General features: G+C 38.0%; 1 protein-coding gene across 1 annotated transcript in view; it reads right to left on the minus strand.

Annotated features, from left to right (window-relative positions):
* The window catches only part of WDR64 (WD repeat domain 64), a 121,030-nt gene that overhangs the window by 38,304 nt on the left and 57,950 nt on the right, over nucleotides 1–24,776 (minus strand). Inside the window, exons 11-16 of the mRNA XM_070768109.1 lie at nucleotides 23,747–23,873; nucleotides 19,963–20,111; nucleotides 17,762–17,885; nucleotides 15,722–15,897; nucleotides 7,588–7,764; nucleotides 2,324–2,454 (exon numbers count right to left, since the gene is read on the minus strand). Of these exons, the coding sequence (XP_070624210.1) occupies nucleotides 2,324–2,454; nucleotides 7,588–7,764; nucleotides 15,722–15,897; nucleotides 17,762–17,885; nucleotides 19,963–20,111; nucleotides 23,747–23,873 (884 nt within the window). The remainder of the gene's footprint in view (nucleotides 1–2,323; nucleotides 2,455–7,587; nucleotides 7,765–15,721; nucleotides 15,898–17,761; nucleotides 17,886–19,962; nucleotides 20,112–23,746; nucleotides 23,874–24,776) is intronic.

Here is a 24,776-nt window from a genome sequence, read left to right on the forward strand (position 1 = left end):
TAAAATGTAGTTACTACCCTCAAGCACCTTATAATTAAGCGGAAAAGGAAAGCAGGTAATTCAGTAATCACACTATTCTTCCTGCTCCAGTCTCCAATTGACTCAGATTCCCAAAAACACCTTCCTAGGTAGTTTCATGGAAGCAGAAGGCTGGTCCCCCACCATCTGCCCTGGCACTTCATAGTAGGCTTTTAAAGCCATGTTTGATATTCCTTATAGGAAATAGATGTTGTAACAAACTGTTCTTTTTCCTTTAGTGAAAATTACCTCTCCTAATTTGGATGGACAAGTGATGAAGGACCTGCTGGGGAGTGAACCAAGCTCAAAGGAGGAGACTGCAAATTTGATGACTTGTTGAGCTCCAACTTTTTATGTATTTCTGCTCCGCAAGTGAACTGCATGGTAAAGTGGATTATTCATTACCAATAACAATTTCTAGTTTGCACCCTCAAAAAAGCATAGGACTTGGAACAGAAAAAGGACTATTTCTCCTGACTGGAGAAGGGCTGTTAGACAAAGTTTGAGGTAGAGGTAGAGATGGCCATCCTTAACTTTAGAGTCTTTAAACTGGACCTGGATTACTTTGGACAGTTAAATTATATGTTTTGCAAAATACTCCAGTGATTCTAAATCAATTGTTTTAATATAATCACCTTTTTGTGGGAAGAGGACACTGTATGACCCATTGTAGTCAGTTATTCTTCTTTGGGTGCTGGATTTGCATGCATCCCTTGGCAAACTGCCTAGCCCTTCAAGAATAGATTCAAGAAGAATCTCCACCTTTGAACTGGGAATATTCTCAGGGGAGCTGCAATCTCTTTTAAGCTGTGGCAGTAGGTTATGGTCTTTGCATTTTTAGTCTAGTAGCTGCTTTCCCAAAATAGTGAGTCATACATAAGCTGACACAGTGTGAAAACTGTATTAATAAGAAGATGAGGAATTGTGTGGTGTTATTATTTAGGAATAAAGTGACACGTATACAGTCTGTGAGAAAAGCAAGGATTGGAGGAAAGGAACTGAAGGATGACAGGAATTCTAGGGGCAGGGCCCAGCAGACCCTGGGCTGAGGTAAAGAGGAAGGGTTTGCAGAAACAGCTACTTCAGCTTAAGGTTCAAAGAAAAGCATACCCAGAGTCCCAAAAAGAAAGGAATATTTCCTCCCAAAACTTGGCTAAAAGTAAAAACTCTGACATGGACTGAAAAGGGGCATAGAGTCCAGGAAGACATATGCAGGTACTGTAGCTAGGAGAGGCAGAGATTTCTTTCGCTTTTTCTTCTTCTTTTCCCCTGTCTTCTCTGACTCTCTTCTCCTTTATACCTCTTTCCTTCCCCCAAATGCTTAAATAGAATTTATTTTATTTTTAATTCATTGTTAAGGTTCTTGGCCATCTTATACCTTGAAGTACAACTTTAGAAACTCTCTAGATATAGGGTGATATACGGCCCTTACTTAGAGCCCAATTACACAACTGAGGAAAGGTTATTATTTTTAACCCATCCATAACAAATAATACAATGTTACATTATATCCCTTATAACCAATGGTAAGCATATTTAGAACTAGATTTCCAGGGGAGGGTAAATTTTGTGGAACAGAGCAAATCTAGTTGGTTGAGATGTAGAATTGAATATGTAATGCCCTTGTTAGTACTGCCCTGTAGTATTGGGTGGAGCTCTTTTTCCATAAGAGCTTATGGAAAAACCCAAAAGAACTTTTTGACCACCCCAATAAACTGGATGTGTTGGAGTGGTGAATGAGAAGGAAAACCCATCTTAATTACCTCTCACCATTTGACGCTGGTGTCACTGGGAATACCAGACAAGATGGGGGACGGTAGATTGGGAGGAAATCTTGGGCATGGGGGGCTTTAAGGGTCTTGTTAGTCATCCATATGGTAATTGCTAATAGGCAATTGGATATGTGTGCTTGAAACTCTTAGATTATTGTTTAAAATTACTACATATTTTAAATATTTGTTAAAGTTATGTATTTGGACAAGATTATACATGGAAAGCATATACTAACTTTAGTACATACTCTTTGTACATAAAGTACATACTGTAGTACATACTCAAGAAGAGTAAATGTAAAAGCACTTGGGAATACAAATAATAAAGGTTTACTTTATTCATATCATTATGGGATTTAAACACTTAGTACATACCCTGCTTATAAAGATAACCTCCAGGAAAGGCTCCTTGAGAAAATTATCATCACTTTTATGTATTGCTTTTTTTTTTTTTTAAGTAATGAATGTTACTTTGACTCTTCTGCAGTGCAGCTTTTTAAGGAAATAGTATTTAAGGAAACAATTCAACTCACACTTCTTTGACAGTTGATGTTACAAAATTCCATAAGATGATCACACCATTTAAGGTTCCAGTAGCTATCAAATTATATCCTTCTGTTTGTAATAGATCAATGCAGTTCACTTCTATACTAACAGCAGGATTCTGAAGAGGGAAAGAAACAGACCCAGTGACCATCATGAACACAGTATCTAAGCACCGTGCAAAGACAATGTGTATACTTTGTTCTCTCATTAACTTAAACCAAAAAAAGTATATATTTAAATCCTAAAGCATGAAATTTAGTAAAATCTAAATTATTTTGGCATAAAATGCTTTAATTTGTAGAATTTAATAAAGCAAGAAAAAATATACTCATCTGTTGTCTTCTTCCTTCAGCCTAAACTATCAACCATTAAATTACCTTCCCATCTTTCTCTTCTCTTCAAACTTCTTGACAGAATATCCTATATTAGCTCTTCTAACTTGCTGATCTTCCTTTCACCCATGGCCTAGCTTCTGCTCCATGCCACTCTATGAAAGCTTTTTCTAAATATCACTAGGGACTTCTTTTGCCAGTGCTATTTGATATATTTCAGTTGTCTTGCCTCAAGTATTTTTTGATACCTACTATGTTAGGTTCTTGGGATATATAGTTAAACAAAATGTCAGTAAACCCAGAGAAATTTTTAATAAAATTCAAGCATTCAGATAACTGCTAATTCAGATAAAATGTTAATTACATACAATTTTTTTTTTTGAGAATTTATGTTTTATTTGACAGACGTCCAGGAGATAGCATCTTAAGTAATCCTGGGAAAACTGCTCCAAGGAAGTGAGGAGGAAGCTAGGATATATAGGAATTATCCAACAAAGGACACAGAAGATTACAGTTAATAAAAGAAAACTCAATTTAAGGAATTTAACACTTTTCTATATATGAGAAGATGCAAGAGTCTGGGCTCTGTTCATTCCTTTGATATGCACCTTAGGATATATAGGAATTATCCAACAAAGGACACAGAAGATTACAGTTAATAAAAGAAAACTCAATTTAAGGAATTTAACACTTTTCTATATATGAGAAGATGCAAGAGTTTGGGCTCTGTTCATTCCTTTGATATGCACCTCAGCTATCTGGGGCCAGTATCCTGTTTTCACATCCCGAGTTTCCTCAGGGCTCACCATCAGAAGTGGCTGCAGTCTGATGGCTGCTAGATGGTAAGTATTCTTTGTTTCCTTCCTGAGTTCCCTCAGGACTTACCAGCTCACCGTCAGAGTTGGCTACAATCACTGATGACTGTGATATCTTTTTTTACTGATATGGCAGATAATATTTTATTTCTCAGTTCTTTACCTTGGTCCAAAGTTTGAGCAATACCTGGGAGACATTTCATGACCAATTTTTGTCCCATGGTGCTAGGACATTCTTTTTAGATTTGGCAAAAATTTTTGTTGATATGCCACTTTGGATGTTAATTTCTGAATTAGGTTCTGTTGATAATTAAAGATTCTCTGGATCCTCTGTCTTACTAGTCCATTATGATCCAGGAAATGTTTTCACCTTATTGCTTCTTTCCGTACCTAGAATCACACTATTAGAATTATTTTATGTGTCATAAATGTGATCTATTTCCTCAAAATGTTTAGCCATCATTAGTTTTGTCACAGGGCCTAGTTATAAGTTGGGTACAGTAAGAGACAACAACCTTATAAAATAGACAGGATATAAGTAATACAGCTAGTAATATTAACAAAGTCATAGGGCAGCATGGAGGCACAAAACACATTTGGAAATGAAGAACAGATTAAAACAACGATTACATCTTTGTTTACAAAGCTATACTTTATCAACTTTGTTGTAAGTTATAGCATAAGAGGAAACCTCGTTTGGAAAACAAAGATTAAAACTAGTATATTTTCCAAAAAGTCATAAAGTTATAAACCATGTTTATCAGTTCATCTGATCCCATAATGTTAATTCCTGTTGATCTGGATGAAGTCATCAGATTTTCCATTAGAGTTTTGTTTTGAGAGTTCTGGGGAAAGATAGCATGTCTTTCAGTTTATCAGTCATTTTTTGTTGTTCATTTGCTAAGTCATGTCTGACTCTTTGTGACCCCATGGACTGCAGCACACCAGACTCCTCTCTCCTCCACTATCTCCTAGAGTTTACTCAGATTCATGTCCATTCAGTTGGTGATGCTATCTAACCATCTCATCCTCTACCACCCCCTTCTCCTTTTGCCTTCAATCTTTCCCAGAATCAGGGTCTTTTCCAGTGAGTCGGCTCTGCACATCAGACGGCCAAAGTATTAGATCTTCTGCTTAAGCAACAGTCCTTCCAATGAATATTTAGGGTTGATTTCCTTTCAGATCAACTGGTTTGATCTTGCAGTCTAAGGGACTCGCAAGAGTCTTCTCTAGCACGGCTATTCAAAAGCATCAGTTCTTTGGCGCTCAGCCTTCTTTATGGCCCAGTTCTCACATCTGTACATGACTACTGGAAAAACTACAGCTTTGACTATACAGATGCCCTAAAACAATAAAACAATGGTGGCATGAAACCTACATCCTGCCCAGTGAGCTCAGTAAGTTAATGACCCCTGGGACAGGATACCTAGTAGGTGCTCATTAAAAATACATGCAGTGACATACAAAAGTCTTAAAAGCCCACTAAAGAATATTTTAGTATATACTGTGTGATTCAACTTACATAGCATTCTAGAAGAAGGAAAAACAAATCTAAAAAAAATTAGAGCAGTAGTTGTCTTGAGTGAGGGGCAAGTATTGATTGGCAGGGTTTAAAAGTGTGTTTTATCTTGATGGGGTTTGGATTGTGTTTTGAATATATTCCTATTCAAATTCATTGAATAGCACACTTGAATTCTGTGCATTTTATTATTTTTAAATTTTACTAAAAAAACGTAAATAGTAAATTCTACTTGAAGATACATATACTGAATGTGTCTGGGGATGATATGTACTGATATCATCATCTTACTTTGAAATACATTTTAAAAACAAGGAGGATTGAAGGGTGAGTAGGGGATGAATATGTAACTACATATGCAATGAAGCAAATATTGCAAAATATTTGTAAAGAGTAAATTTTAAGTGAAGGGTTTTATAGGTGCTCATTATATAAAGCTGCCAGTTGTTCTATATTTGTGAAATTTTTCATAATGAAATGTTGAGAAAGAAAAACCTATGAACCATACACTATTCAGAAAAGAGATTTTATAATTACAAAGACTTTTTACACCCCTGGAAGTCCACCCATGGACAGAGAATTCAAGGATCCTAAATTAGGGCGTTACGGACCCTGGTTCTGTAACTCTAAGGATGTACTACTAAGGACTTGTCAGGAGATACTTCTTTTTATCTGTGTGTGGAAAACAATATTGGTTTCTTTCAATCTACTTACAATTTTGAAAATCGGAGAATATCCTGTAACAGAAATAGTCTGATGATATATTTTCCTTATTTAGATTTTTTAAACAATATTTAGGACAGCAAGAAAAAAATTAACCAGATATCAATAAGTGATATCACCAGAGCAATATAAGAAGCTTAAAAAATAAAAGCTGAAAACAAAAGGTTGAAATTTTATTAACTGATATTTGAAAATCTAATTAAAATCATATAATGTAAACATGGTGAAATAATAATTAGCCAGAAAATGTGAACAACAATTTTGTGACCTCTTGACATGATCCCAAACTTACCCTTCTTGTCGAAATCTAGGAGACGTTAAAACAACCTAGCTATTTTTAGATAGATGAAAACATGAAATGCTAATGGACTCCCTGAGTGGAGCTGAAAGAATAACTGTGATTATTTTCAAGAGTAGTTTCTAATAAAACTGTTGAAACCTCATCTACACCAAGCTGCTCAGAAATTAGCATTGCCATGGCAAAAGTGACCATACACAAAGTGAAAACACAAATAAGAAAATGGGAAAAAATATTTGAAACTTCTCTCACAGAGGACTGATATTCCTAATACATATTCCTAATCATTTTACATATATGTGTATATTCTTATATTCCTAATATATAAAGAGCTTTTTAATACATTAGAAAAAAGAAAAATCTAGATAGAAATATAAACAAAGAATAGACAAATGATGCATGTACTTAAAAATATTTAATCTGAAAACTTGTCATACCTGAAACTTATCCAGAACTACTAGGGTCATATCAAAAGAACTCAGAAACCTGAAGTGTCCAACTAGCTTGAGATGGGACAATTTAAGAATTAATCAATAATGCAGTAGACTGAAACACATCAAGAATATTTAAATTTGTGATCTGATAATGATACTAAACAAATAAAATGCACTGACCATTTTTGTAGGATGCTAGAAAACCAGTTTCTTACTTTGAAAACTGATAAATGCAAGAAAACAGTCAGTTACTTTGATTTCCTGTCTGAACTGTACCTCAACCAAATAGTTGATCATAGTTTTTGCTTAGAGACACATTCCAGCTAACAAATTAATCAGAGTAAGGTAAAATGGCAACTCTGAATGAAATAATAAACCTAGGTAGTGATCATTAATGGCTGCTGACATCCCCCCCCCAAAAAAAATTATGTGAACTTTGATGGAGGTAATGACACGTGTACTATAGTGACCTCCATGTAGTATAGAGTCTTTTTTTTAAATCAAAGCTGTATGCACCAGACATAATTACCAGATTAAACGAAGTAAAAAAGAACCTCTTCAATTTACCACAAGGGTGCAGTCAGCAAAATCTGGAAAATGAGAAACCAGGCACCAATTGTCTAGTATCGTTAAGAAATGAATTACAAGGGGAAAAAAGATAGGGAAAGATGATTACAGCTTTAAAGAGACATCAACCAAATGCAACAAATGGGCCTTGATTGGATTCTGGTTGAAACAAACTGTAAGAAGTATATATTGTATGAGAAGATCTGGGAAAATTGGAAACTGTGATGTGATTATATTAAAGATGTCTTATAAATTATCTTAGAAAATATTTGAGAAAATACTGGTACCATTGTTCTATTTTTGAGTCATTACTGTTTAGAGATACATACTGAAATATTTAGGGATAAAGTTACACAATGTTGAGGATTTGCTTCAAAATAATCCATCCATTGACAATGGTCATGAGGAAGTGGTAGAAATAATGAGGAAAAAAATTGGCCATAACAGATACTTTTTGAAGCTGGCTAACAGTACATGAAAATACATTGTATTATTTTCTCTACTTTTGTATATGTTTGTAATTTTTCATAATATAAAGGAAAAAAACTCAAGAAGAAACTTACACCAACACGCTGAGAAAAGTTTTTCTCAACTATCAGCTCTACATCTGGGAAGGGAATAGCCATGCTCCTTTCTTTAGTAGACACCCTTAGATGCACAATACGATTCCCACTTTGTAGGACAGGCACAACATCAGGCAGCTCCCATATCACCGCAAGGTAAATATCATCTTCTTTACCCTTTAATAGAAATCCAGTGAGTACATGAAAAATTCAGTTAACTATTTTGAGCTGTTTTAATGGCATAGAGAAAAATAGAACATACAGTGATATACTTACCACTCAGCTTTATCAGATATTAAGCTTTACCTGTCCCTCACTAATATAATTCCTCTTTCTTTACTTTCTAGAGGTAACTAGTAACCCACATATGGTTTTAGTCATCAAAGTTTATACCCACATGCCATATTCAGGTATTAGTCATATATATAGCTTCCCTGGCAACTCAGATGGTAAAGAATCCACCTGCAATGCAAGAGACCCATGTTTGATCCCTGGGTCAAGAATATCCCCTGAAGAAGGAAATGGCAACCCATTCCAGTACATGGAGAATCCCATGGACAGAGGAGCCTGGGAGGTTACAGCCCACAGGGTCACAAAGTGTCAGACATGACCTAGTGACTAACACTTTTCATATGTATGTTACATGATATGATATTGCTTTCAGGCTTCTAACCTTTTTATAAAATGATATCAAACTTTATGGTTTCTTACTCACCTTGCTGGTTTCACTTAATTTATTTTTGAGATTTATACAAGTAATTATGTGGCACTCTAGTTCATTTTGGAGAGGGCAATGGCACCCCACTCCAGTACTCTTGCCTGGAAAATCCGATGGATGGAGGAACCTAGTAGGCTGCAGTCCATGGGATCGCTAAGAGTCAGACACGACTGAGCAACTTCCCTCTCACTTTTCACTTTCATGCATTGGAGAAGGAAATGATAACCCATCCCAGTGTTCTTGCCTGGAGAATCCCAGGGACGGGGAAATCTGGTGGGCTTCCGTCTATGGGGTCGCACAGAGTTGGACACGACTGAAGTGACTTAGCAGCAGCAGCAGCTAGTTCATTTATTTTTAACTCCTTTATAGTATTGTATGAATATACAACTATTTACTTATCCATTCTCCTACTGGTGAGTGTTCAGGCTGTGACTTTTTCACTGCATGTTTTTATGGACAAATGGCATATTTTCTAGCGCATGTACCTGGTGTAGAATTATTAAATTGTAAGATATGTGCATCCAGTTCTTTCTTAACATTCTTGTCAAAACTTGGTTTCATTTGAATTTTTAAAAATTATTTTTGGCTATCTGATAGTTTTAAAATAGAACATTTAAATTTTTTTAAATTTATTAATTACATTAATCACATTTTCCTAATTTTGTAAGTTGACCATATTTTTCATGTATTTTTGAACCATCTGATTTTCTTATCTGTTCTTTGTCCATTTTCTGTTGGGCTGTTTCTTTTTCTTCTGGATTTGTGTTGTTTCTTTTGATAGTCTGGTTCCTAATCTTATTTACCTGGGGTGCATTTGTCTTTTCACAGTCTGTGACTTGTTTTTCTACTTTGTTTTCTAAGACAGGTTTTTATTTTTAATTTGACTGTAGTGAAGATATCTTTGTGATATCCCATTTATTCAGGTTGTCCTTATGTCCTTTAAGATCCCCACCACAAGAGCCTTGTATGTTATTGCTGGATTTGTTTTAGGTACCTTTGATTTGTATTTGCTATTGTCATCATTCTTTCTGTTTTCTAGTTGGTTATTGTTGGTGAGATGCTTTTAGTTTTAGAATTTTCAACTTTTATATGGGAATAAAAGCTACTTTGTAAAGGTTATTTTGTTGGTAGAGCAGGGATCTTTGTAGGTTGAAAGGCCACTTGTGGTAAAATGAAGAGAATATTGGTTCTAGGCATGGTGACAATGTGTTTCTAGTCTTAGTTCTAGTGAGACCTTGGACAAAGCATATATGTTTATGGGGCCTTATTTTCCTTAGTTCTTAGATAAAATTCCTATTTTTAAAAACTTTATGTTCCTAGTTGTAGACCTAACATCTCTGTTATCTCATATTCAAAAGTGTAAGCCAATGGTACTCCTATATATTAATTGATTCTTTAGTGTTTGCACCATGGGATTAGAAGGAATCTCAGCAATATCCAAATAGTGATCAGATATTGATATACTGAGCAATAGCTAGGTTAGGGTCGTGGGCTCCCTTGATGAGATAAATTGGCTACAGTGGTTTTAATACGTTTAGCTGGTTTTAGCTGAACCATTTCAGATAGTAGCTTTCAGACTTTCTGAATTCACAGAAAACTAAATTTTAAAAAATATTTTAAAAGATTTATTTAGAGTTACTATTTCATTTTACCAAGAAAGGACATGTGAAAGTGAAAGTGAAGTCGCTCAGTCATGTCCGAATCTTAGCGACCCCACGGACTGCACCCTACCAGGCTCCTGCGTCCATGGGATTCTCCAGGCAAGAGTACTGGAGTGGGTTGCCATTGCCTTCTCCAGGACATGGGGGGGACCCTTATTCAGAGACACTCCTAGGATGAGATTTGAGTGTGATGTTTCATCTGCAAGTATCCTTAAATCCCCAGAGGTGTGTGTGGAGGGGGCAATGTGTGCTATGGTTTATGTGTAGTTTTCCTTGCTTCCAAGGACGTAGAGGAGTATCTGAACATGTGTGTAACAGCCTTTGGTACTTTTGAATTGGGAAGAGAATGGGCAGCAGAAAGGTGTACTGATGGTGTCTCAACAGAGGACTGCTGTGGGGAATGCTGAACCCCAACCCTCAAGAACACCATGGCTGTATATCCTCCCTTTGGGATTGTCACCTCTTGCATTTTTCTAGTAGCCAAAGCCCAGTGAGAAGAAAAACTGTAGTTAAATGGGCCTAGAATCTAGAGAGAATAGACAAAACATGCAGAACAGATCCCAGAGTAGCTAGAACTTCTGGGAAGTACGATAACTTGAGCAGTTCAGTCAGTTCAGTCACTTAGTCATGTCCAACTCTTTACGACCCCATGAATCACAGCATGCCAGGCCTCCCTGTCCATCACCAACTCCCGGAGTTCACCCAAACTCACGTCCATAGAGTCTGTGATGCCATCCAGCCATCTCATCCTCTGTTGTCCCATTTTTCTCCTGCCCCCAATCCCTCCCAGCATCAGAGTCTTTTCCAATGAGTCAACTCTTCACATGAGGTGGCCAAAGTACTAGTTTCAGCCTTAGCATCATTCCTTCCAAAGAATACCCAGGACTGATCTCCTTTAGAATGGACTGGTTGGATCTCCTTACAGTCCAAGGGACTCTCAAGAGTCTTCTCCAACACCACAGTTCAAAAGCATCAATTCTTTGGCTCTCAGCTTTCTTCACAGTCCAACTCTCACATCCATACATGACCACTGGAAAAACCATAGCCTTGACTAGACGGACCTTTGTTGGCAAAGCAATGTCTCTGCTTTTGAATATGCTATCTAGGTTGGTCATAACTTTCCTTCCAAGGAGTAAGCGTCTTTTAATTTCATGGCTGCAATCACCATCTGCAGTGATTTTGGAGCCCCCAAAAATGAAGTCTGACACTGTTGCCACTGTTTCCCTATCTATTTCCCATAAAGTGATGGGACCAGATGCCATGATCTTCATTTTCTGAATATTGAGCTTTAAGCCAACTTTTTCACTCTCCTCTTTCACCTTCATCAAGAGGCTTTTTAGTTCCTCTTCACCTTCTGCCATAAGGGTGGTGTCATCTGCATATCTGAGGTGATTGATATTTCTCTCAGCAATCTTGATTCCAGCTTGTGCTTCTTCCAGCCCAGAGTTTCTCATGATGTACTCTGCATATAAGTTAAATAAGCAGGGTGACAGTATACAGCCTTTGACGTACTCCTTTTCCTATTTGGAACCAGTCTGTTGTTTGAGCAAACCTGAACAATATTTCAGTTCAGTCGCTCAGTCATGTCCAACTCTCTGCGACCCCATCGACTGCAGCATACCAGGCTTCCCTGTCCATCACCAACTCCCGGAGCCTACTCAAACTCATGTCTATCATGTCAGTGATGCCATCCAACCATCTCATCCTCTGTCATCCCCTTCTCCTCCCACCTTTAATCCTTCCCAGCATCAGGGTCTTTTCCAATGAGTCAGTTCTTTGCATCAGGTGGCCAAAGTAATGGAGTTTCAGCTTCAGCATCAGTCCTTCCAATGAATATTCAGGACTGATTTCCTTTAGGATTGACTGGTTGGATTTCCTTGCAGTCCAAGGGACTCTCAAGGGCCTTCTTCAACACCACAGTTCAAAAGCATGGGAGTTCAAAACAGAAACAAAAACCAGCACATGATCTTCAAGTTTAAGAATTTGGTTGATGAGTTAAAGGAGACAGTGCCTGGCTGAGACTGGAACTAATAGCCTAGCAGTAGAGAAATATTTCAAGAGTCAGCAAAGCTAAAACAAAACAAAAACAGAGAAAAATATAAGAAATCTGGAGGACAAATTCAGAAGACCTAATGAGTCAGACACGACTGTGCAAGCAACTGAACTGAATATGCAAATAATATGAGTTTCTGAATTAAAAAAAGAAACATATGCCAAAGAGACATCTAAGAAACGAATAATAATACAACAAAAATCCCCTGAGCTGGAAGAAGTACGTAGGACTTCAGATTGAGTTTCCTGTGGAATTGATGAGAAGAGATACAAACAGAGGCATAGACTTTAAACTCCAAGGACAAAGATAACATCTTATAAATGTGCAGAAAGAATAAGTTGCTTACAAAGGAAGAAGACTCAGACCAGTTGTGGATTGCTCATTGACAGCACTGTCACTTCAAGACAGTGCAGTTACATATAGACCTAATAAAAGGTCCTGTAACTCATGAATGGAAAAAGAAACAGCAACCCACTCCAGTATTCTTGCCTGGAAAATTCTATGGACAGAGGAGCCTGGCAGGCTACAGTCCATAGGGCTGCAAAGAGTCAGACATTACTGAGCGATTAAGCACACACACACAGGCACTAAAACTTTGGTCTGCTATTTACTTACTATATTGTCATCTCTTTAGTACCAGCTGGGAGATTTAGAAAATATTTTATCCACAGTGTTTCATGGCTTTCAGTGACTTTCCTGAGTAGTTATATAATATAGAATCCTGGGATTTAGAAAAATACCTACTGTATGTGGAGCACACAAAATATTTCTTGAATTGTGTTGAGTTTAGTTGGAAATCAGAGGAAAGCAGTCTTCTCTGACTCCCAGATTAGGCTAGGCACCACCTGCCATCATTAATTTCTATAGCACTTTGTGTAAGCATTCATAACACATATAACAGGTGGATCAATATCAGTCCTTCTTATTAAATTATAAGTTCCATTGTGAAATGGGAGATATCTTTCTGGTTCATGGTAAACATTTGGTAAATGGTTACTGAAAAAAATGAGTGAATAAATGAAAGTATTCCAAAAATTAAGTATGTAAATCAAACCATATTTTACTTTGAATAGGCAGATAATAAAGTGAAGAAAGAAAGTGAAGTCTCTCAGTCGTGTCTGACTCTTTGTGACCCGTGGACTGTAGCCTACCAGGCTCCTCAGTCCATGGGATTTTCCAGGCAAGAATACTGGAGTGGGTTGCCATTTCCTTCTTCAGGGGATTTTCCTGACCCAGGGATTGAACCCAGGTCTCCCGCATTGTAGGCAGATGCTTTACCGTCTGAGCTACCAGGGAAGGCAGATAATAAGTGATAAGCAAATAATAAGATATCAATAATAATAAAAATAATGTTTTCAACATTCTCCTGAATGTAAATTTTCCCCCTCAAGCATTAATAAAATACCGTAAAATGCCCCATAGATCTACTATTGTATACCTTACAAGGGGTTTCTTATATTTCTTCATTCTGTCAGTCCTTAGTGAACACCTACTCTGGGCAGAGCAAGAATACAAATATGAATAAGAGAGGTTTTCAGTCCTCATCAAGTTCAATCTATGGAGTTCAGGAGACATAAAAAATCAAAATAATCAAAGCAAAAACTGCTATTGTAGATCTAAAAGCAATTTTGATGTGGGAACAGCACAATGCTCCATTTTGCAGTTTTTAAAAAGGAGTGTTTATAATAGCAGATTTTGTCTGCTGGGATTGCACTAACTTAAAACAGAGAAATTAATACATTGTCACATTTGAGAGTATATTGCTAATAAGTTCCTTTCTACAGTGCCACTTTTTTAGGGAGTAAGTGAGCTTGTTTTATTTATTACTTCTTTATTTTTTAAACATTATAGTAATTAAAGATTCCAAGGGATAAGAGGGTGGAGATGAGTTTAGTTTTATTTCATGTCTCTAGAAATTGAGTAGATTTGTAGACCAAGCTCTGATGAAAGTAAAGTTGTCAACATGAATGACTGCATGAGCTGGGGCAAGGGGTGTGCACATGTGTGTGTCAGGACCAGGTGGTAAAAAAAATGGGAAATAAAGAATAAGAATGTTCAGTCTAAAGCCATCCATTGAAAAAAATGGTAAGCTATAAGAAAGACTGGTGCCATCTCTGGCCAAAACTTTATTCAGGTCCAAAGTTACAGTTTCCTAATGACCTCTTTGCTTTGTGTCATCTTTTAGGTTCTTCCTTCACAGGCTGAAAACCCACAAGTGTCTATCCCAGTTTTCAAGGATAATGCTACCTGCAGGTTCTGTTTTCCAAAAGAATATGGCTATGTTTAGATGATACTTAAATTATTGCTTTATTTTGTCAATTCAGCAAAAAAAAGAAAAAGAAAAATCAGACCAAACGTTGATTTAGTCATGTATTGACTTGGCTATCAACTTGTTTTCACTTTACTACAAATTACTTAATACATAATTAAATAGAATTGTGTTGATTCCTTGACTGTTTGTGTCTAAATTATCTAAAAGAACATTAATCTTTTTCCTTTGGTCTTTATGTTATTCAAATTTTAACCACATTTCTCAGTATTTCATCTTATATATTGAGGAAATTGTGTCCCTCGGTAAGAATTCCACATTCTCATCATGGAAGAATTACAAAGAAAATCTTTTAAAAGAAATTTACAGCTATTTCTTTCCACTGAAGAACTTCCTTTCTAGTACAGAGCCATTTTGGATTGTTCAGAGGGCAAACAAAGATTAGTTGAATCAAGGAAGTTTTTCACTCCTGTCTTCAAAGGGGGAAGAATAAGGGCAAAGCATCCTTGAGTCCTAGGCAGGGAAATATCACTCAACAGCCAGAGTAAATGATACAGTTTTCATTTTAAGCATGAAGAAGGCTTTAGTGTACTTAGGTGGTAAAAGACACACAGGAAAAACAAATTTAGTCTACCTACTACTACTAAGTCACCTCAGTCGTGTCCGACTCTGCGCAACCCCAGAGATGGCGGCCCACCAGGCTCCCACATCCCTGGGATTCTCCAGGCAAGAACACTGGAGTGGGTTGCCGTTTCCTTCTCCAACGCGTGAGTGAAAAGAGAAAGTGAAGTCACTCAGTCATGTCCGACTCTTAGGGACCCCATGGACTGCAGCCTACCAGGCTCCTCCGCCCATACCTCAATCCTTCCAAAACATCCTTAAACAGATTGCCGTATTAACCGTTAAGTACACAAAGCAGTTTTGATGACAAACTGAAAAAGTGACTTGAACGTCCCTGAATGCATTATGGGTTATATGATTCCGAGAGGAATCATTGCTCCCTTTCATAAAGCCTACTGGGGAGCAGCTCTGCCGGTGCTGCTGCTACTGCTGCTAAGTCACTTCAGTCGTGTCCGACTCTGTGCGACCCCATGGACGGCAGCCACCAGGCTCCCCCGTCCCTGGGATTCCTCCAATGAGAATATAAACCATGTCAGAGGTGGTAGCTGTATGTAAATTTAATCTTCTTGATATCTACTCCAGAAGGATCCTGCTAATCCCTTCAGCAAACATTGGATGGGCAGTGTCGACCAGCTATTCTTTTTTGCTTTTTGCTTGGACATGGGCAGGGTTAATTAGGAACATCCTAGGAAGGCTGTGGAGAAATACTATCCTCCGCTGGCTGGCAAGAGAAGAGTTAAATGGGGATTATCCACGCTCAGTTGATTTTCCCCAGAAGAGCACATAGAGTATGTGGAAATGGGATTGCAAACCTGGATCATTTTGATCTTTCCGTTGCGCTCCAAAGAGAGGAGCAAGTATTGGTGTTTCTCCTGAGCTTTCAGGAAAACCAGGCGGTGCAGCCAGTGCTCTTCCTCTTTCCAGTCTTTCCCTTCTGGTAACACCTTCAACTCTTGTCCACTGCCAAAGTCCCAGATTTTAACTGTTCCTGAACACACAGAGAAAAGATTCTATAAGCAAAAAACATTTCTAGGAGGAATGGCTTTTATCTCAGAGAAAATCAATCTAATTGAAAGCTTTCTGCAACAATTTATCCCTATTGAGACTGACACATGAGTCTCCCTAGCATTGTTGTGTACAAAGTATATTTCTGTATACTTTCATTGTCACAGGCTGATAAAAAATGAACAGGACCAGGCAATGTCTTGAAATTTGTGAACATGTTCTTTGAAATTCCCAGACTCTCCTGTGTGAGTTTTCTGTCTTCATTGGGTCTTTTCTGCTTTTATTATCCCAATGCTTTCCAGTTTGCTAAATACTCTCCAATATCTATCTATCTAAAATCATGCCACAGTGATTATTAACAGTAAAAGGTCACTCCAATAGTGTCATTTCCTAAGGTGCGAACATGTTTTAGAACTAGATCCTACTGGGTAATAAAAGGATTAAAAGAATTTCAGCAGGTAGAAAACAAAATGTTTGGAGTTGTTGGTTACATAAAAAGGAAATGCAAAAAGCATGTCGAGTTTCTTCTTACATTTGGAATCATACATTCTAATTAATTTTGTTCGTGTAGGAAATCCTCATGAAAGGGCCAGGTGAAATGATAGCATACTTATTGAATGCCTGTTTCTAGGTCATTACTCAATGTAGAGAATTATCATCTAACATGGATTTTTAGAGTGACCTCAGGTTGCATTTATTCATACTCCATCAACTCAGCATTCTGGATTTTATTTCATGTATATTGTTATCTGCTCACACTTTAAAAACTCTGACTTTTACTCAAGATACTCAATCCATCAACTGGCTTACAAACAAGAATTTATCTAGTAAACATATCCCTAAAAGAAATATGGGCTTCCCTGGTGGCTCAGCTGGTAAATAATCCACCTGCAATGTGGGAGAGCTGGGTTTGATCCCTGGGTTGGGAAGATCCCCTGGAGAGGGGAATCACTATATATATATATATATATATATAGTGATACAGATGGTCATTTTGTCTCTCTCATGGGAGTTCAGAATAAGGTAAGGTGAAAGGAGAGAAGGCTGGTTCCAACAAGTTCTATGAACTCTCCACAGCAGCAAATGACACAGCCCAACTGGAGCATGACATTCTCTCAGGGGTGACATGACACATGCCCTTAAGCATCTTAGACTTATAAACAAGTCCAGTATAGGATCCTAAATGTGATATGGCAAAGTTGGATGGATGTTTTGTCTGGTCCCATATTTTCAGTAAAAATATTATGAAAAGCACTAAATAGAATGTCTGTGTCAGCTGATGGGGCTTCCCTGGTGGCTCAGTGGTAAAGAATCCTCTTGTTAATGCAGGAGACATAGATTCAATCACTAGGTAGGGAAGATCTACTGAAGAAGGACATGGCAACCCATTCCAGTATTCTTGCCTGGGAAATACCATGGACAGAGGAGCCTGGAGAGCTATAGTCCATGGTTGGGATCACAGAAGAGTTGGACATGACTGAGCAACTAAACACCAGTAATAACTCTTAGCTGATGGTACTCAAAATTAGAGGGACAGAATGAGTCAGTGCAACTCAGATAAATCTCAGTCAAAATGGACTGAGATGGTATATATGAAAGACTTTGCAAACTGATAAGCATCTATATAAGTAAGGTATTTATTATGATTAACACCAATATCAGGACATTAATGCCCATTAGAGAAGAGCCTAGCACTGTTCAGTCAGGCACAGCAGTCTCACTGGCATGCTTACATATTCCAGCTCGATTCACACTTCCCCTCTAACCCAAACAACTTGTGACGAGATCCTAGAACAAATTCTTGGGACACTAAAGAAGGGGGGGCATATTCTGGATATTAGTCTGACCATTATATGCCCCTGTGGCAAAAATAAATCCACTTTCATCGATAGCTGCAGCAGTCAGTTCAACATTGAAGCCATGAGGGTCTAAAATCTGGTATATTTGGAGGCCAGTTTCGAGTTCCCATACCTACAAGAAAGAGCAATAAAATACTTCATGAGACCTTCAGTTTTCATCAGTTTTACAATATTCAAAATAACCTCAAAATTGGCACAGGGCATACCTAACACCTTTTCCAACATTCTGCCATGAATGTTGGTTTAATCAAAGAAAGGTCTAAAAGATGTAGTCTAATAGTCACTGTGCTACCCCAGAGTGTTTCTGTAATATATATAGGTGGGATGAGACAAGCCACAACTGTTCCAGGCAGCCCCTGTCTATCTAGGAAGCAGTCAGATGCTACTCTCAGCATGAAGCAAGCTTAGCAGCAGGCTAGAAATGTAACAGGAGGTCAGTGGACAAAGAAATAAAGTTGAATGTATTCTCTGTTGTCATTTATCCAAATTGTCTAGAGATCATGGGACAGAATCTACAATTAACAGTGTGAAATCTGAGACAACCTGAGGAAAGGGCTCACTGACCTTTCCAAGGAGTGTTCTGATTAGGGACATGGGCCAGTTCTTAACAGAGAGAACAGGAGAGGAAGGGCAGGGGAGGCTGAGACTTCAGAGAAGGTTGGGTGTAATCAGAAAGCCTAGAAACATGTCAAAGCTCATCACTGTCTCTTTAGAAATGCAGTAGAAGTGTGAGACCTGCAGTCTCGGTCTGAATCTTTCTCTTTTCATGGATCTGCCAACTTCAGGTGTCTATTAGATTTCCAGTAAACAAACTGAACTGGCAGCACAGTTTGAACTCGAGGTATTTGGAAACAGGCAGCATAAACAAAGGGCCAGAGCCGGGTAGGGGCACAGCTCCTCCAGGGAACTAAAAGTCAGTTGTCGCAGCTAGAGTGAAAGAAGGAGAGAGGGAGGAGATGTAGCTGATGTAATCACGGGTCTGGAGACCAGACAGCAGGGCTATTGACTGAGCTGTGGCAGAGCCAAGATCTGAATGAAGTCAGGCTGGCCCTAAAGTCCATGCTTTTAATCTGTGTGCTCCCCTGGGTGTAGATGAGGTCCCAAAGGGAGAATGAGGACTAAGGACCACTACAGGAAGGGGTCTCAGGGGCCACTCATTTCCTGGCCTAAAGTATGATATGTCTCCAACCAGTCAGGTATGAAAATTCACCTAGATGTCTTCTTTTCCCCTCCCTACCTTGCAAGGAAGACACTTTCCTTTTAAGAGGTCAGTATTTCATGAAGACAGCCAGGTTTTAGTTTCCCTCTACTTATTCTGTAGGCATTTTTAGAAATAACTGATAATTACATGAATTTAGGAGATTTTGTCCTGAGAAAATCTCCAGCAGATGAGCACAGAAGGTCAAAGTTTGAGAGGGAATTTGAAGCGTCTCTGAGAAATGCTTTCTCCTGCTCGCTATGTCTCCTTTTGGAGAGCATGCATGAAATAAAAGGATAAACACTTCAGGCAAACACCTCCAGCCATCACTGCTAGGTGAAGTCAGTGGTTGTAAATACAAATACAGTTAGTGTGGTCCAGAACTCTGGCCTCTGGGGAACACGTTAATGACATGGCCTGAGGATTGCAGAGGAAAGGACATTGGTATTCACCTCAGAAAACCCTGGGTTCGTATCCCAGCCACGATGCTTACTAGTTATATGAACTGAGGCAAGTTGCTTGATCTTTGAATCCTAATTTCCACATCTTTAAATGGAATCTCACACAGAAAACTAGTGTGAGGATTAAACAAGATTGTGGATTTAAGACACTTGGCACATATCCCGCACCTATAGGGGTCAGAGTAAACATCTATACATTTCTTTTCCTTCTTCTTAACAGTCTCCTATAGCTCAGTTTAAAATTTTTTACACACACACTAGGCTTTTTTCCTTGACATATTTCCCTTAAAATTCCTGTTTTAATCATAAGAACTAGCTTCATTTTTTAAATTGAACTTGTAGCCTAAAAGCAAGCAGTCTGAGCTGCATTAAAAAGCTTACTTTTCGTGTATTCATGAAAGCTTAAAAATAGCTCTAACATAAGGTTCCATCATATATGCCATTACCTTTATTTAATCACTCAAAGACTCATCTATAAGAGAAAATTCTATCTTTGCTTTTTTCTTCCTGAGGAGTCAATATGTACTCACCTTAATTATGGACTCAGAGCAGATGGTAAGTACTTGGTGAAAATATTTGTTGTAAAGCATGACATTGATTTCTCGTTCATGGGTGTGAGGGACCTGTTTTGTATCTTGTATCATCCTAGTTAAAGGATACATGTCCATAACACTAGATCCTTGAATAGAAATAAGAATCTCATAAATAACAAATATAAGAAGATTTGAACCCCAAAGCATTTTATTCAACTAATTGTGTTTGGAACTAGCTGATCAGTGAGATTATTAATGCCTAGGAGACCGAATGAGGTAAAAACACATTCATTTATTCAAAAACATCTTTGACAAATAAAACAAATATGATTTAGCCAGAGAAAAGCATTCATTTGCGGCTTCATTAATTTCCAAGTGTAGGGCACTTGGACTTCCTTGATATCTTCTTTTCAGTGACCACTATTTTCCTACTTTTTATAGTCTAGTTTTTTCCTTCTTTAGAGTGCCTGCTACATTATCTTGTGTACAGTAATAAAGATGGTGGCCACCTTTTTGCTGATGGAAAACTTCCACTTAGTGATTGGGATATGTTAGAAAGCTGTTTCAACCAACAAATAGTAAAGCACTCCGTAAACATGGTCTTGTGCTTCCCTGGTGGCTCAGTGGTCAAAAAAATCTACCTACACAATGAAGGAGATGAGGGTTTGATTCCTGTGTCAGTAAGATCCCCTGGAGAAGGAAAGGCAACCCGCTTCAGTACTCTTGCCTGGGAAATCCTATAGACGGAGAAGCCTGGCCAACTACAGTCCAGGGGGTCACAAAAGAGTCAACCTAGCAACTAAACAGCAACAACAAAACAAGCCAGTGCTTGCAACAATATTAAATAAGATTAATTTCCAAATTGCCATAGTGAATTAGGTGGAGAGCAGGTATTTCTTACTTGCATTTTTTAAATTTATGTGTTTATTTTAATTGGAGGACAATTACAGTATTGTGATGGTTTTTGCCATATATCAACATGAATCAGCCATAGATACACATGTGCCCCCCCAATCCTGAACACTTCCTCCCACCTCCCTCCCCATCCTATCCCTCTAGATTGTCACCCAGCACCTGCTTTGAGTGCCCTGCTTCATGCATTGAACTCACACCGGGTATCTATTTTACACATGGTAATGTATATGTTTCCATGCTATTCCCTCAAATCATCCCATCCTCTCCTCCCACCGAGTCCAAAAGTCTGTTCTTTACACCTGTGTCTTCTTTGCTGCCCTGTATGTAGGATTGTCAATACCATCTTTCTAGATTCCATATACAAGCATTAATATACAGTATTTGTCTTTCTCTTTCTGACTTACTTCACTCTGTGTAATAGGCTCTAGGTTCATCCACCTCATTAGAACTGACTCAAGTGCATTCCTTTTTACAGCTGAGTAATATTTCATTGTATACATGTACCACAACTTCCTTATCCATTCATCATGGCATTTGGTTTGCTTTTATATTAATCCTATAAACTGCAAGTATGATTTAACTCTCAAAATCAATAATGTATTCTGTTTTAGTGTAATGTCTAGAAATATACATAAGGATCTCAAAGCATTCCACAGTTCAAACAGAAATGAAACTTCTTCCTAATTTATTGGTGTGGAGATTGAGTTACCAAAGGCTGGCCCTTCTTTTTCTCAAGTCTCTCCATAGAAATCTCAACTGCAGCAAAATTTTCAGCAAGAGTTACTGAACACTTTCCTAAAATGTTTGAATTCTAAGATAAAGTCTACTCATGTGTAAAGAGAATGGAGGAAGTATTTCTGGTAGTATTTCTGGCTCTTCTGGTAGTATTTCTCAATTCAAATATCACAGGGTGGAAATCTGAGAGGGATGCGGTAACCAGATAATCAAACAACACATGGAGTGCCTTCATATTCTACTGACTGTAAGGGATTTTATTTGAACTGACAACAAAGCTAGATATGCTTATGAACAAGCGGCAATCCGCTCCATGTTTGGCTAGATATACCATTTAGCAGTATAGAAACAAAGCAATACAGAGAAAGAAAGTAGATCCAGGAGTCAGAAACTTTGGGACTGAATCCCACCTGTGTATCTCAACTAACGTCCTTATACTAGTCAGCTGAAATAGTTAATGTTTAGTCTTATCATTTATAAAATAAGATGAATAATAATTCCTACTACAGTGGTGGTTGTGCAAATGAAATAAAGTCCATGAAAGCACTTTGTGAAAGAACTAACCAAATGGTAGTTGTCTTATTAGAGTAACAAAAACAACAATGGTTACAGTAACAACAGCATATTCTATAACGTGGTGTTGCTGTCCCTGGGGTGTATAAGATCACTATGGCTGCTTCATTTGAACAAAAGCACAAATTAAAATCTGAGAGCTAAGCTTCATGCAATTCTGATGTCACATTGATGGTTGCAGTCAATGTATGTGATATTAGTGATTAAGCAATACACAGAGCTCTATATTGTTGTAAGCAGAGTATTATCCAAATTACATAAACTTAGGAAGAAATTTTGATCTTAGGGTTCTCTTTTGTGTTTTTGCTTTTGCCTTGATATTTGAAGCTTTAGTTACTCTGATGATAAATGGGATGGAAATGCTGAGCTTAGTAAATTAAACATGCAAATTGGGGCACTAAGAGAAAACTTGATTGTAGCCATTTTTATGTTATTCTTAGAGGACATAGTATAGACGAGGGGTGCTTACAATGAGAGTTAATTTCTGTTTTAGAAGGTAGAAGATTATCCATCAAACATGAAGTTCTAGTTCATTCTAATCCAGAAAACACCTAAAAGTTAAAAATAACTCATATTCTCCACCAGGAGAGATAGCATCAATCATTTCTCTGCCCTATTAATCCCACAGGAACTCAGATAAGGTGGTCAATAGGAAATGCATTCTGGGTTGGTGTTACAGAAGGAGGAACTATTGTTAATACTATTCATGTCTTTGAAAGCTTCTTCTGAGGATATGCATGTGAGCAATGTTCAACCCAAATGTCTAACAGGGTCTTTTGTTTCTTTAGTAAGCATGTTTATCAGGGGCAGCAGGAAAAGGAGAAAAAAAATCTGTGAGCATCAGTGCTGGTGGCTCTGTCATTCAGAACCCTATCCTCTCTCTTCACTGTCCTTTGTCTAGAAGCAACGGCAGATGGGAAGGTCAACACCCTATCCACTGAGTAACTGTCTCAGTACCAGAGTACATGGGGCCAAACTGCCTCCCTGAAGAAAAGGGGCACTGACAGCATGCTGGTGCAGCCGTGCTAAGATGGGTCATATTCCTGCTCCAACACTCAATGCAGAGCTGGATTTGCCCTGTGTGTAGCAGCAGCCTTAACCCCACCACCTTGCATCCTAGGTTCAAGACCTCATCCACCAAGCTATAGAAAAATAGAAAGCCATAGAAAAATAGAATTGAATTCAGTTATCTATTGTGAGGAATCACAGTTTATAAGTTTCCCATCTAGTTTTGTTTTTCTTCCGGTCAGTGATCAAGTGCTAGTTAAAAAACAGATTTGAAAAAATTAAGATTTTATTTCTCATTAACTGGGTGCAGGGGTGCTAAGTCGCTTCAGTTGTGTCCAATTCTTTGTGACCCTATGAACCATAGTCCGGCAGTTTCCTCTGTCCATGGGATTCTCTAGGCAAGAATATACTGGATTGGGTTGACATGCCCTCCTCCAGGGGATCTTCCCAACCCAGGGATAGAACCCATGTCTTTTATGTCTCCTGCATTGGAGGGTGGGTTCTTTACCACAAGTGCCACCCGGGAAGCCCATTCATTGAGTGCACTTACCTGTAATAAGCACACGATGATTGGAATCAAATATCATAGAGTAAATCTGCATGTCTCCTGGTCCTCCCTGGCTATCGTGGAAGACTTGTAATAGTGAAAGAGTCTGTATATCCCATACTCTGAAAACCTGGAGGTATAAAGAACAGGGGTCACCATTTTTCTACTTTACTTTCCCTACTCAAAGCTATTGAGGTGAACCATCTTCAGAATCTGCGATATGCTCTTAAAAACTTGCAGGAAAGTATGATTTGTATGATGAGCACTCATTTGCTAAACTTTAATTTGGTTCTTGATTCAATTGTTATTCATTAATGTCAGAAGAAATAAAAGCAGTGACTAAAAGTTTGCCAATAGGAACTAGACTTTTTCTGTCCTCAAAAAAGATAGGGGAAAGACATAGAATTTATTATCCTTTAAGAATCTGGACAAAGAATAAAGGGCTGGTTATGACTAACACTTTATCTGAAGCCATATTTCTCTTTACACTATAGATTAGAAAATAGAGTCACAGCATAGTTCAGGTGGAGGGTTTCAAACTGCTCTTTCATGACTTAAGATGAGAACGTCTTACTAAATGAGGTTTCTAAGAACCTTCCCTGTTCCTGTCCAGGAATGAAGAATTACAGAAAGCAGTTCTTAGGGATGGTATAGATATAGGAGGGACTTCCCAGGTGACACTAGTAGTAAAAAAAAAAAAAAAACAAAACACCACATCTGCTAATGCAAGAGACCTAAGAGATGCAGGTTCAATCCCTGGATCCAGACAATGCCCTGGAGGAGAAAGATTATAGGTAAATACATTATTAGTGCTCTGCTTTGAGGAAGGAAAGAGACCTAGGTTAGTTACTCAGATAGAACTTGGGATAATATAATAGAAAGAACAATAAAGTACAAATTCAGCAAAACTGGGTCAAGTTTGCTTTGTCACTTGAAACAGCTAGTCTTAGTATTCTTCATTATTCTTTTTTTCCTTTTTCAGAAAGTTACATTGTGATTAAACTTCAGGGAAGAAAAGTGATTTGATCAAGGA

This window comes from Bos indicus, chromosome 16, assembly GCF_029378745.1.
Source record: "Bos indicus isolate NIAB-ARS_2022 breed Sahiwal x Tharparkar chromosome 16, NIAB-ARS_B.indTharparkar_mat_pri_1.0, whole genome shotgun sequence".
Lineage (NCBI taxonomy): Eukaryota > Metazoa > Chordata > Mammalia > Artiodactyla > Bovidae > Bos > Bos indicus.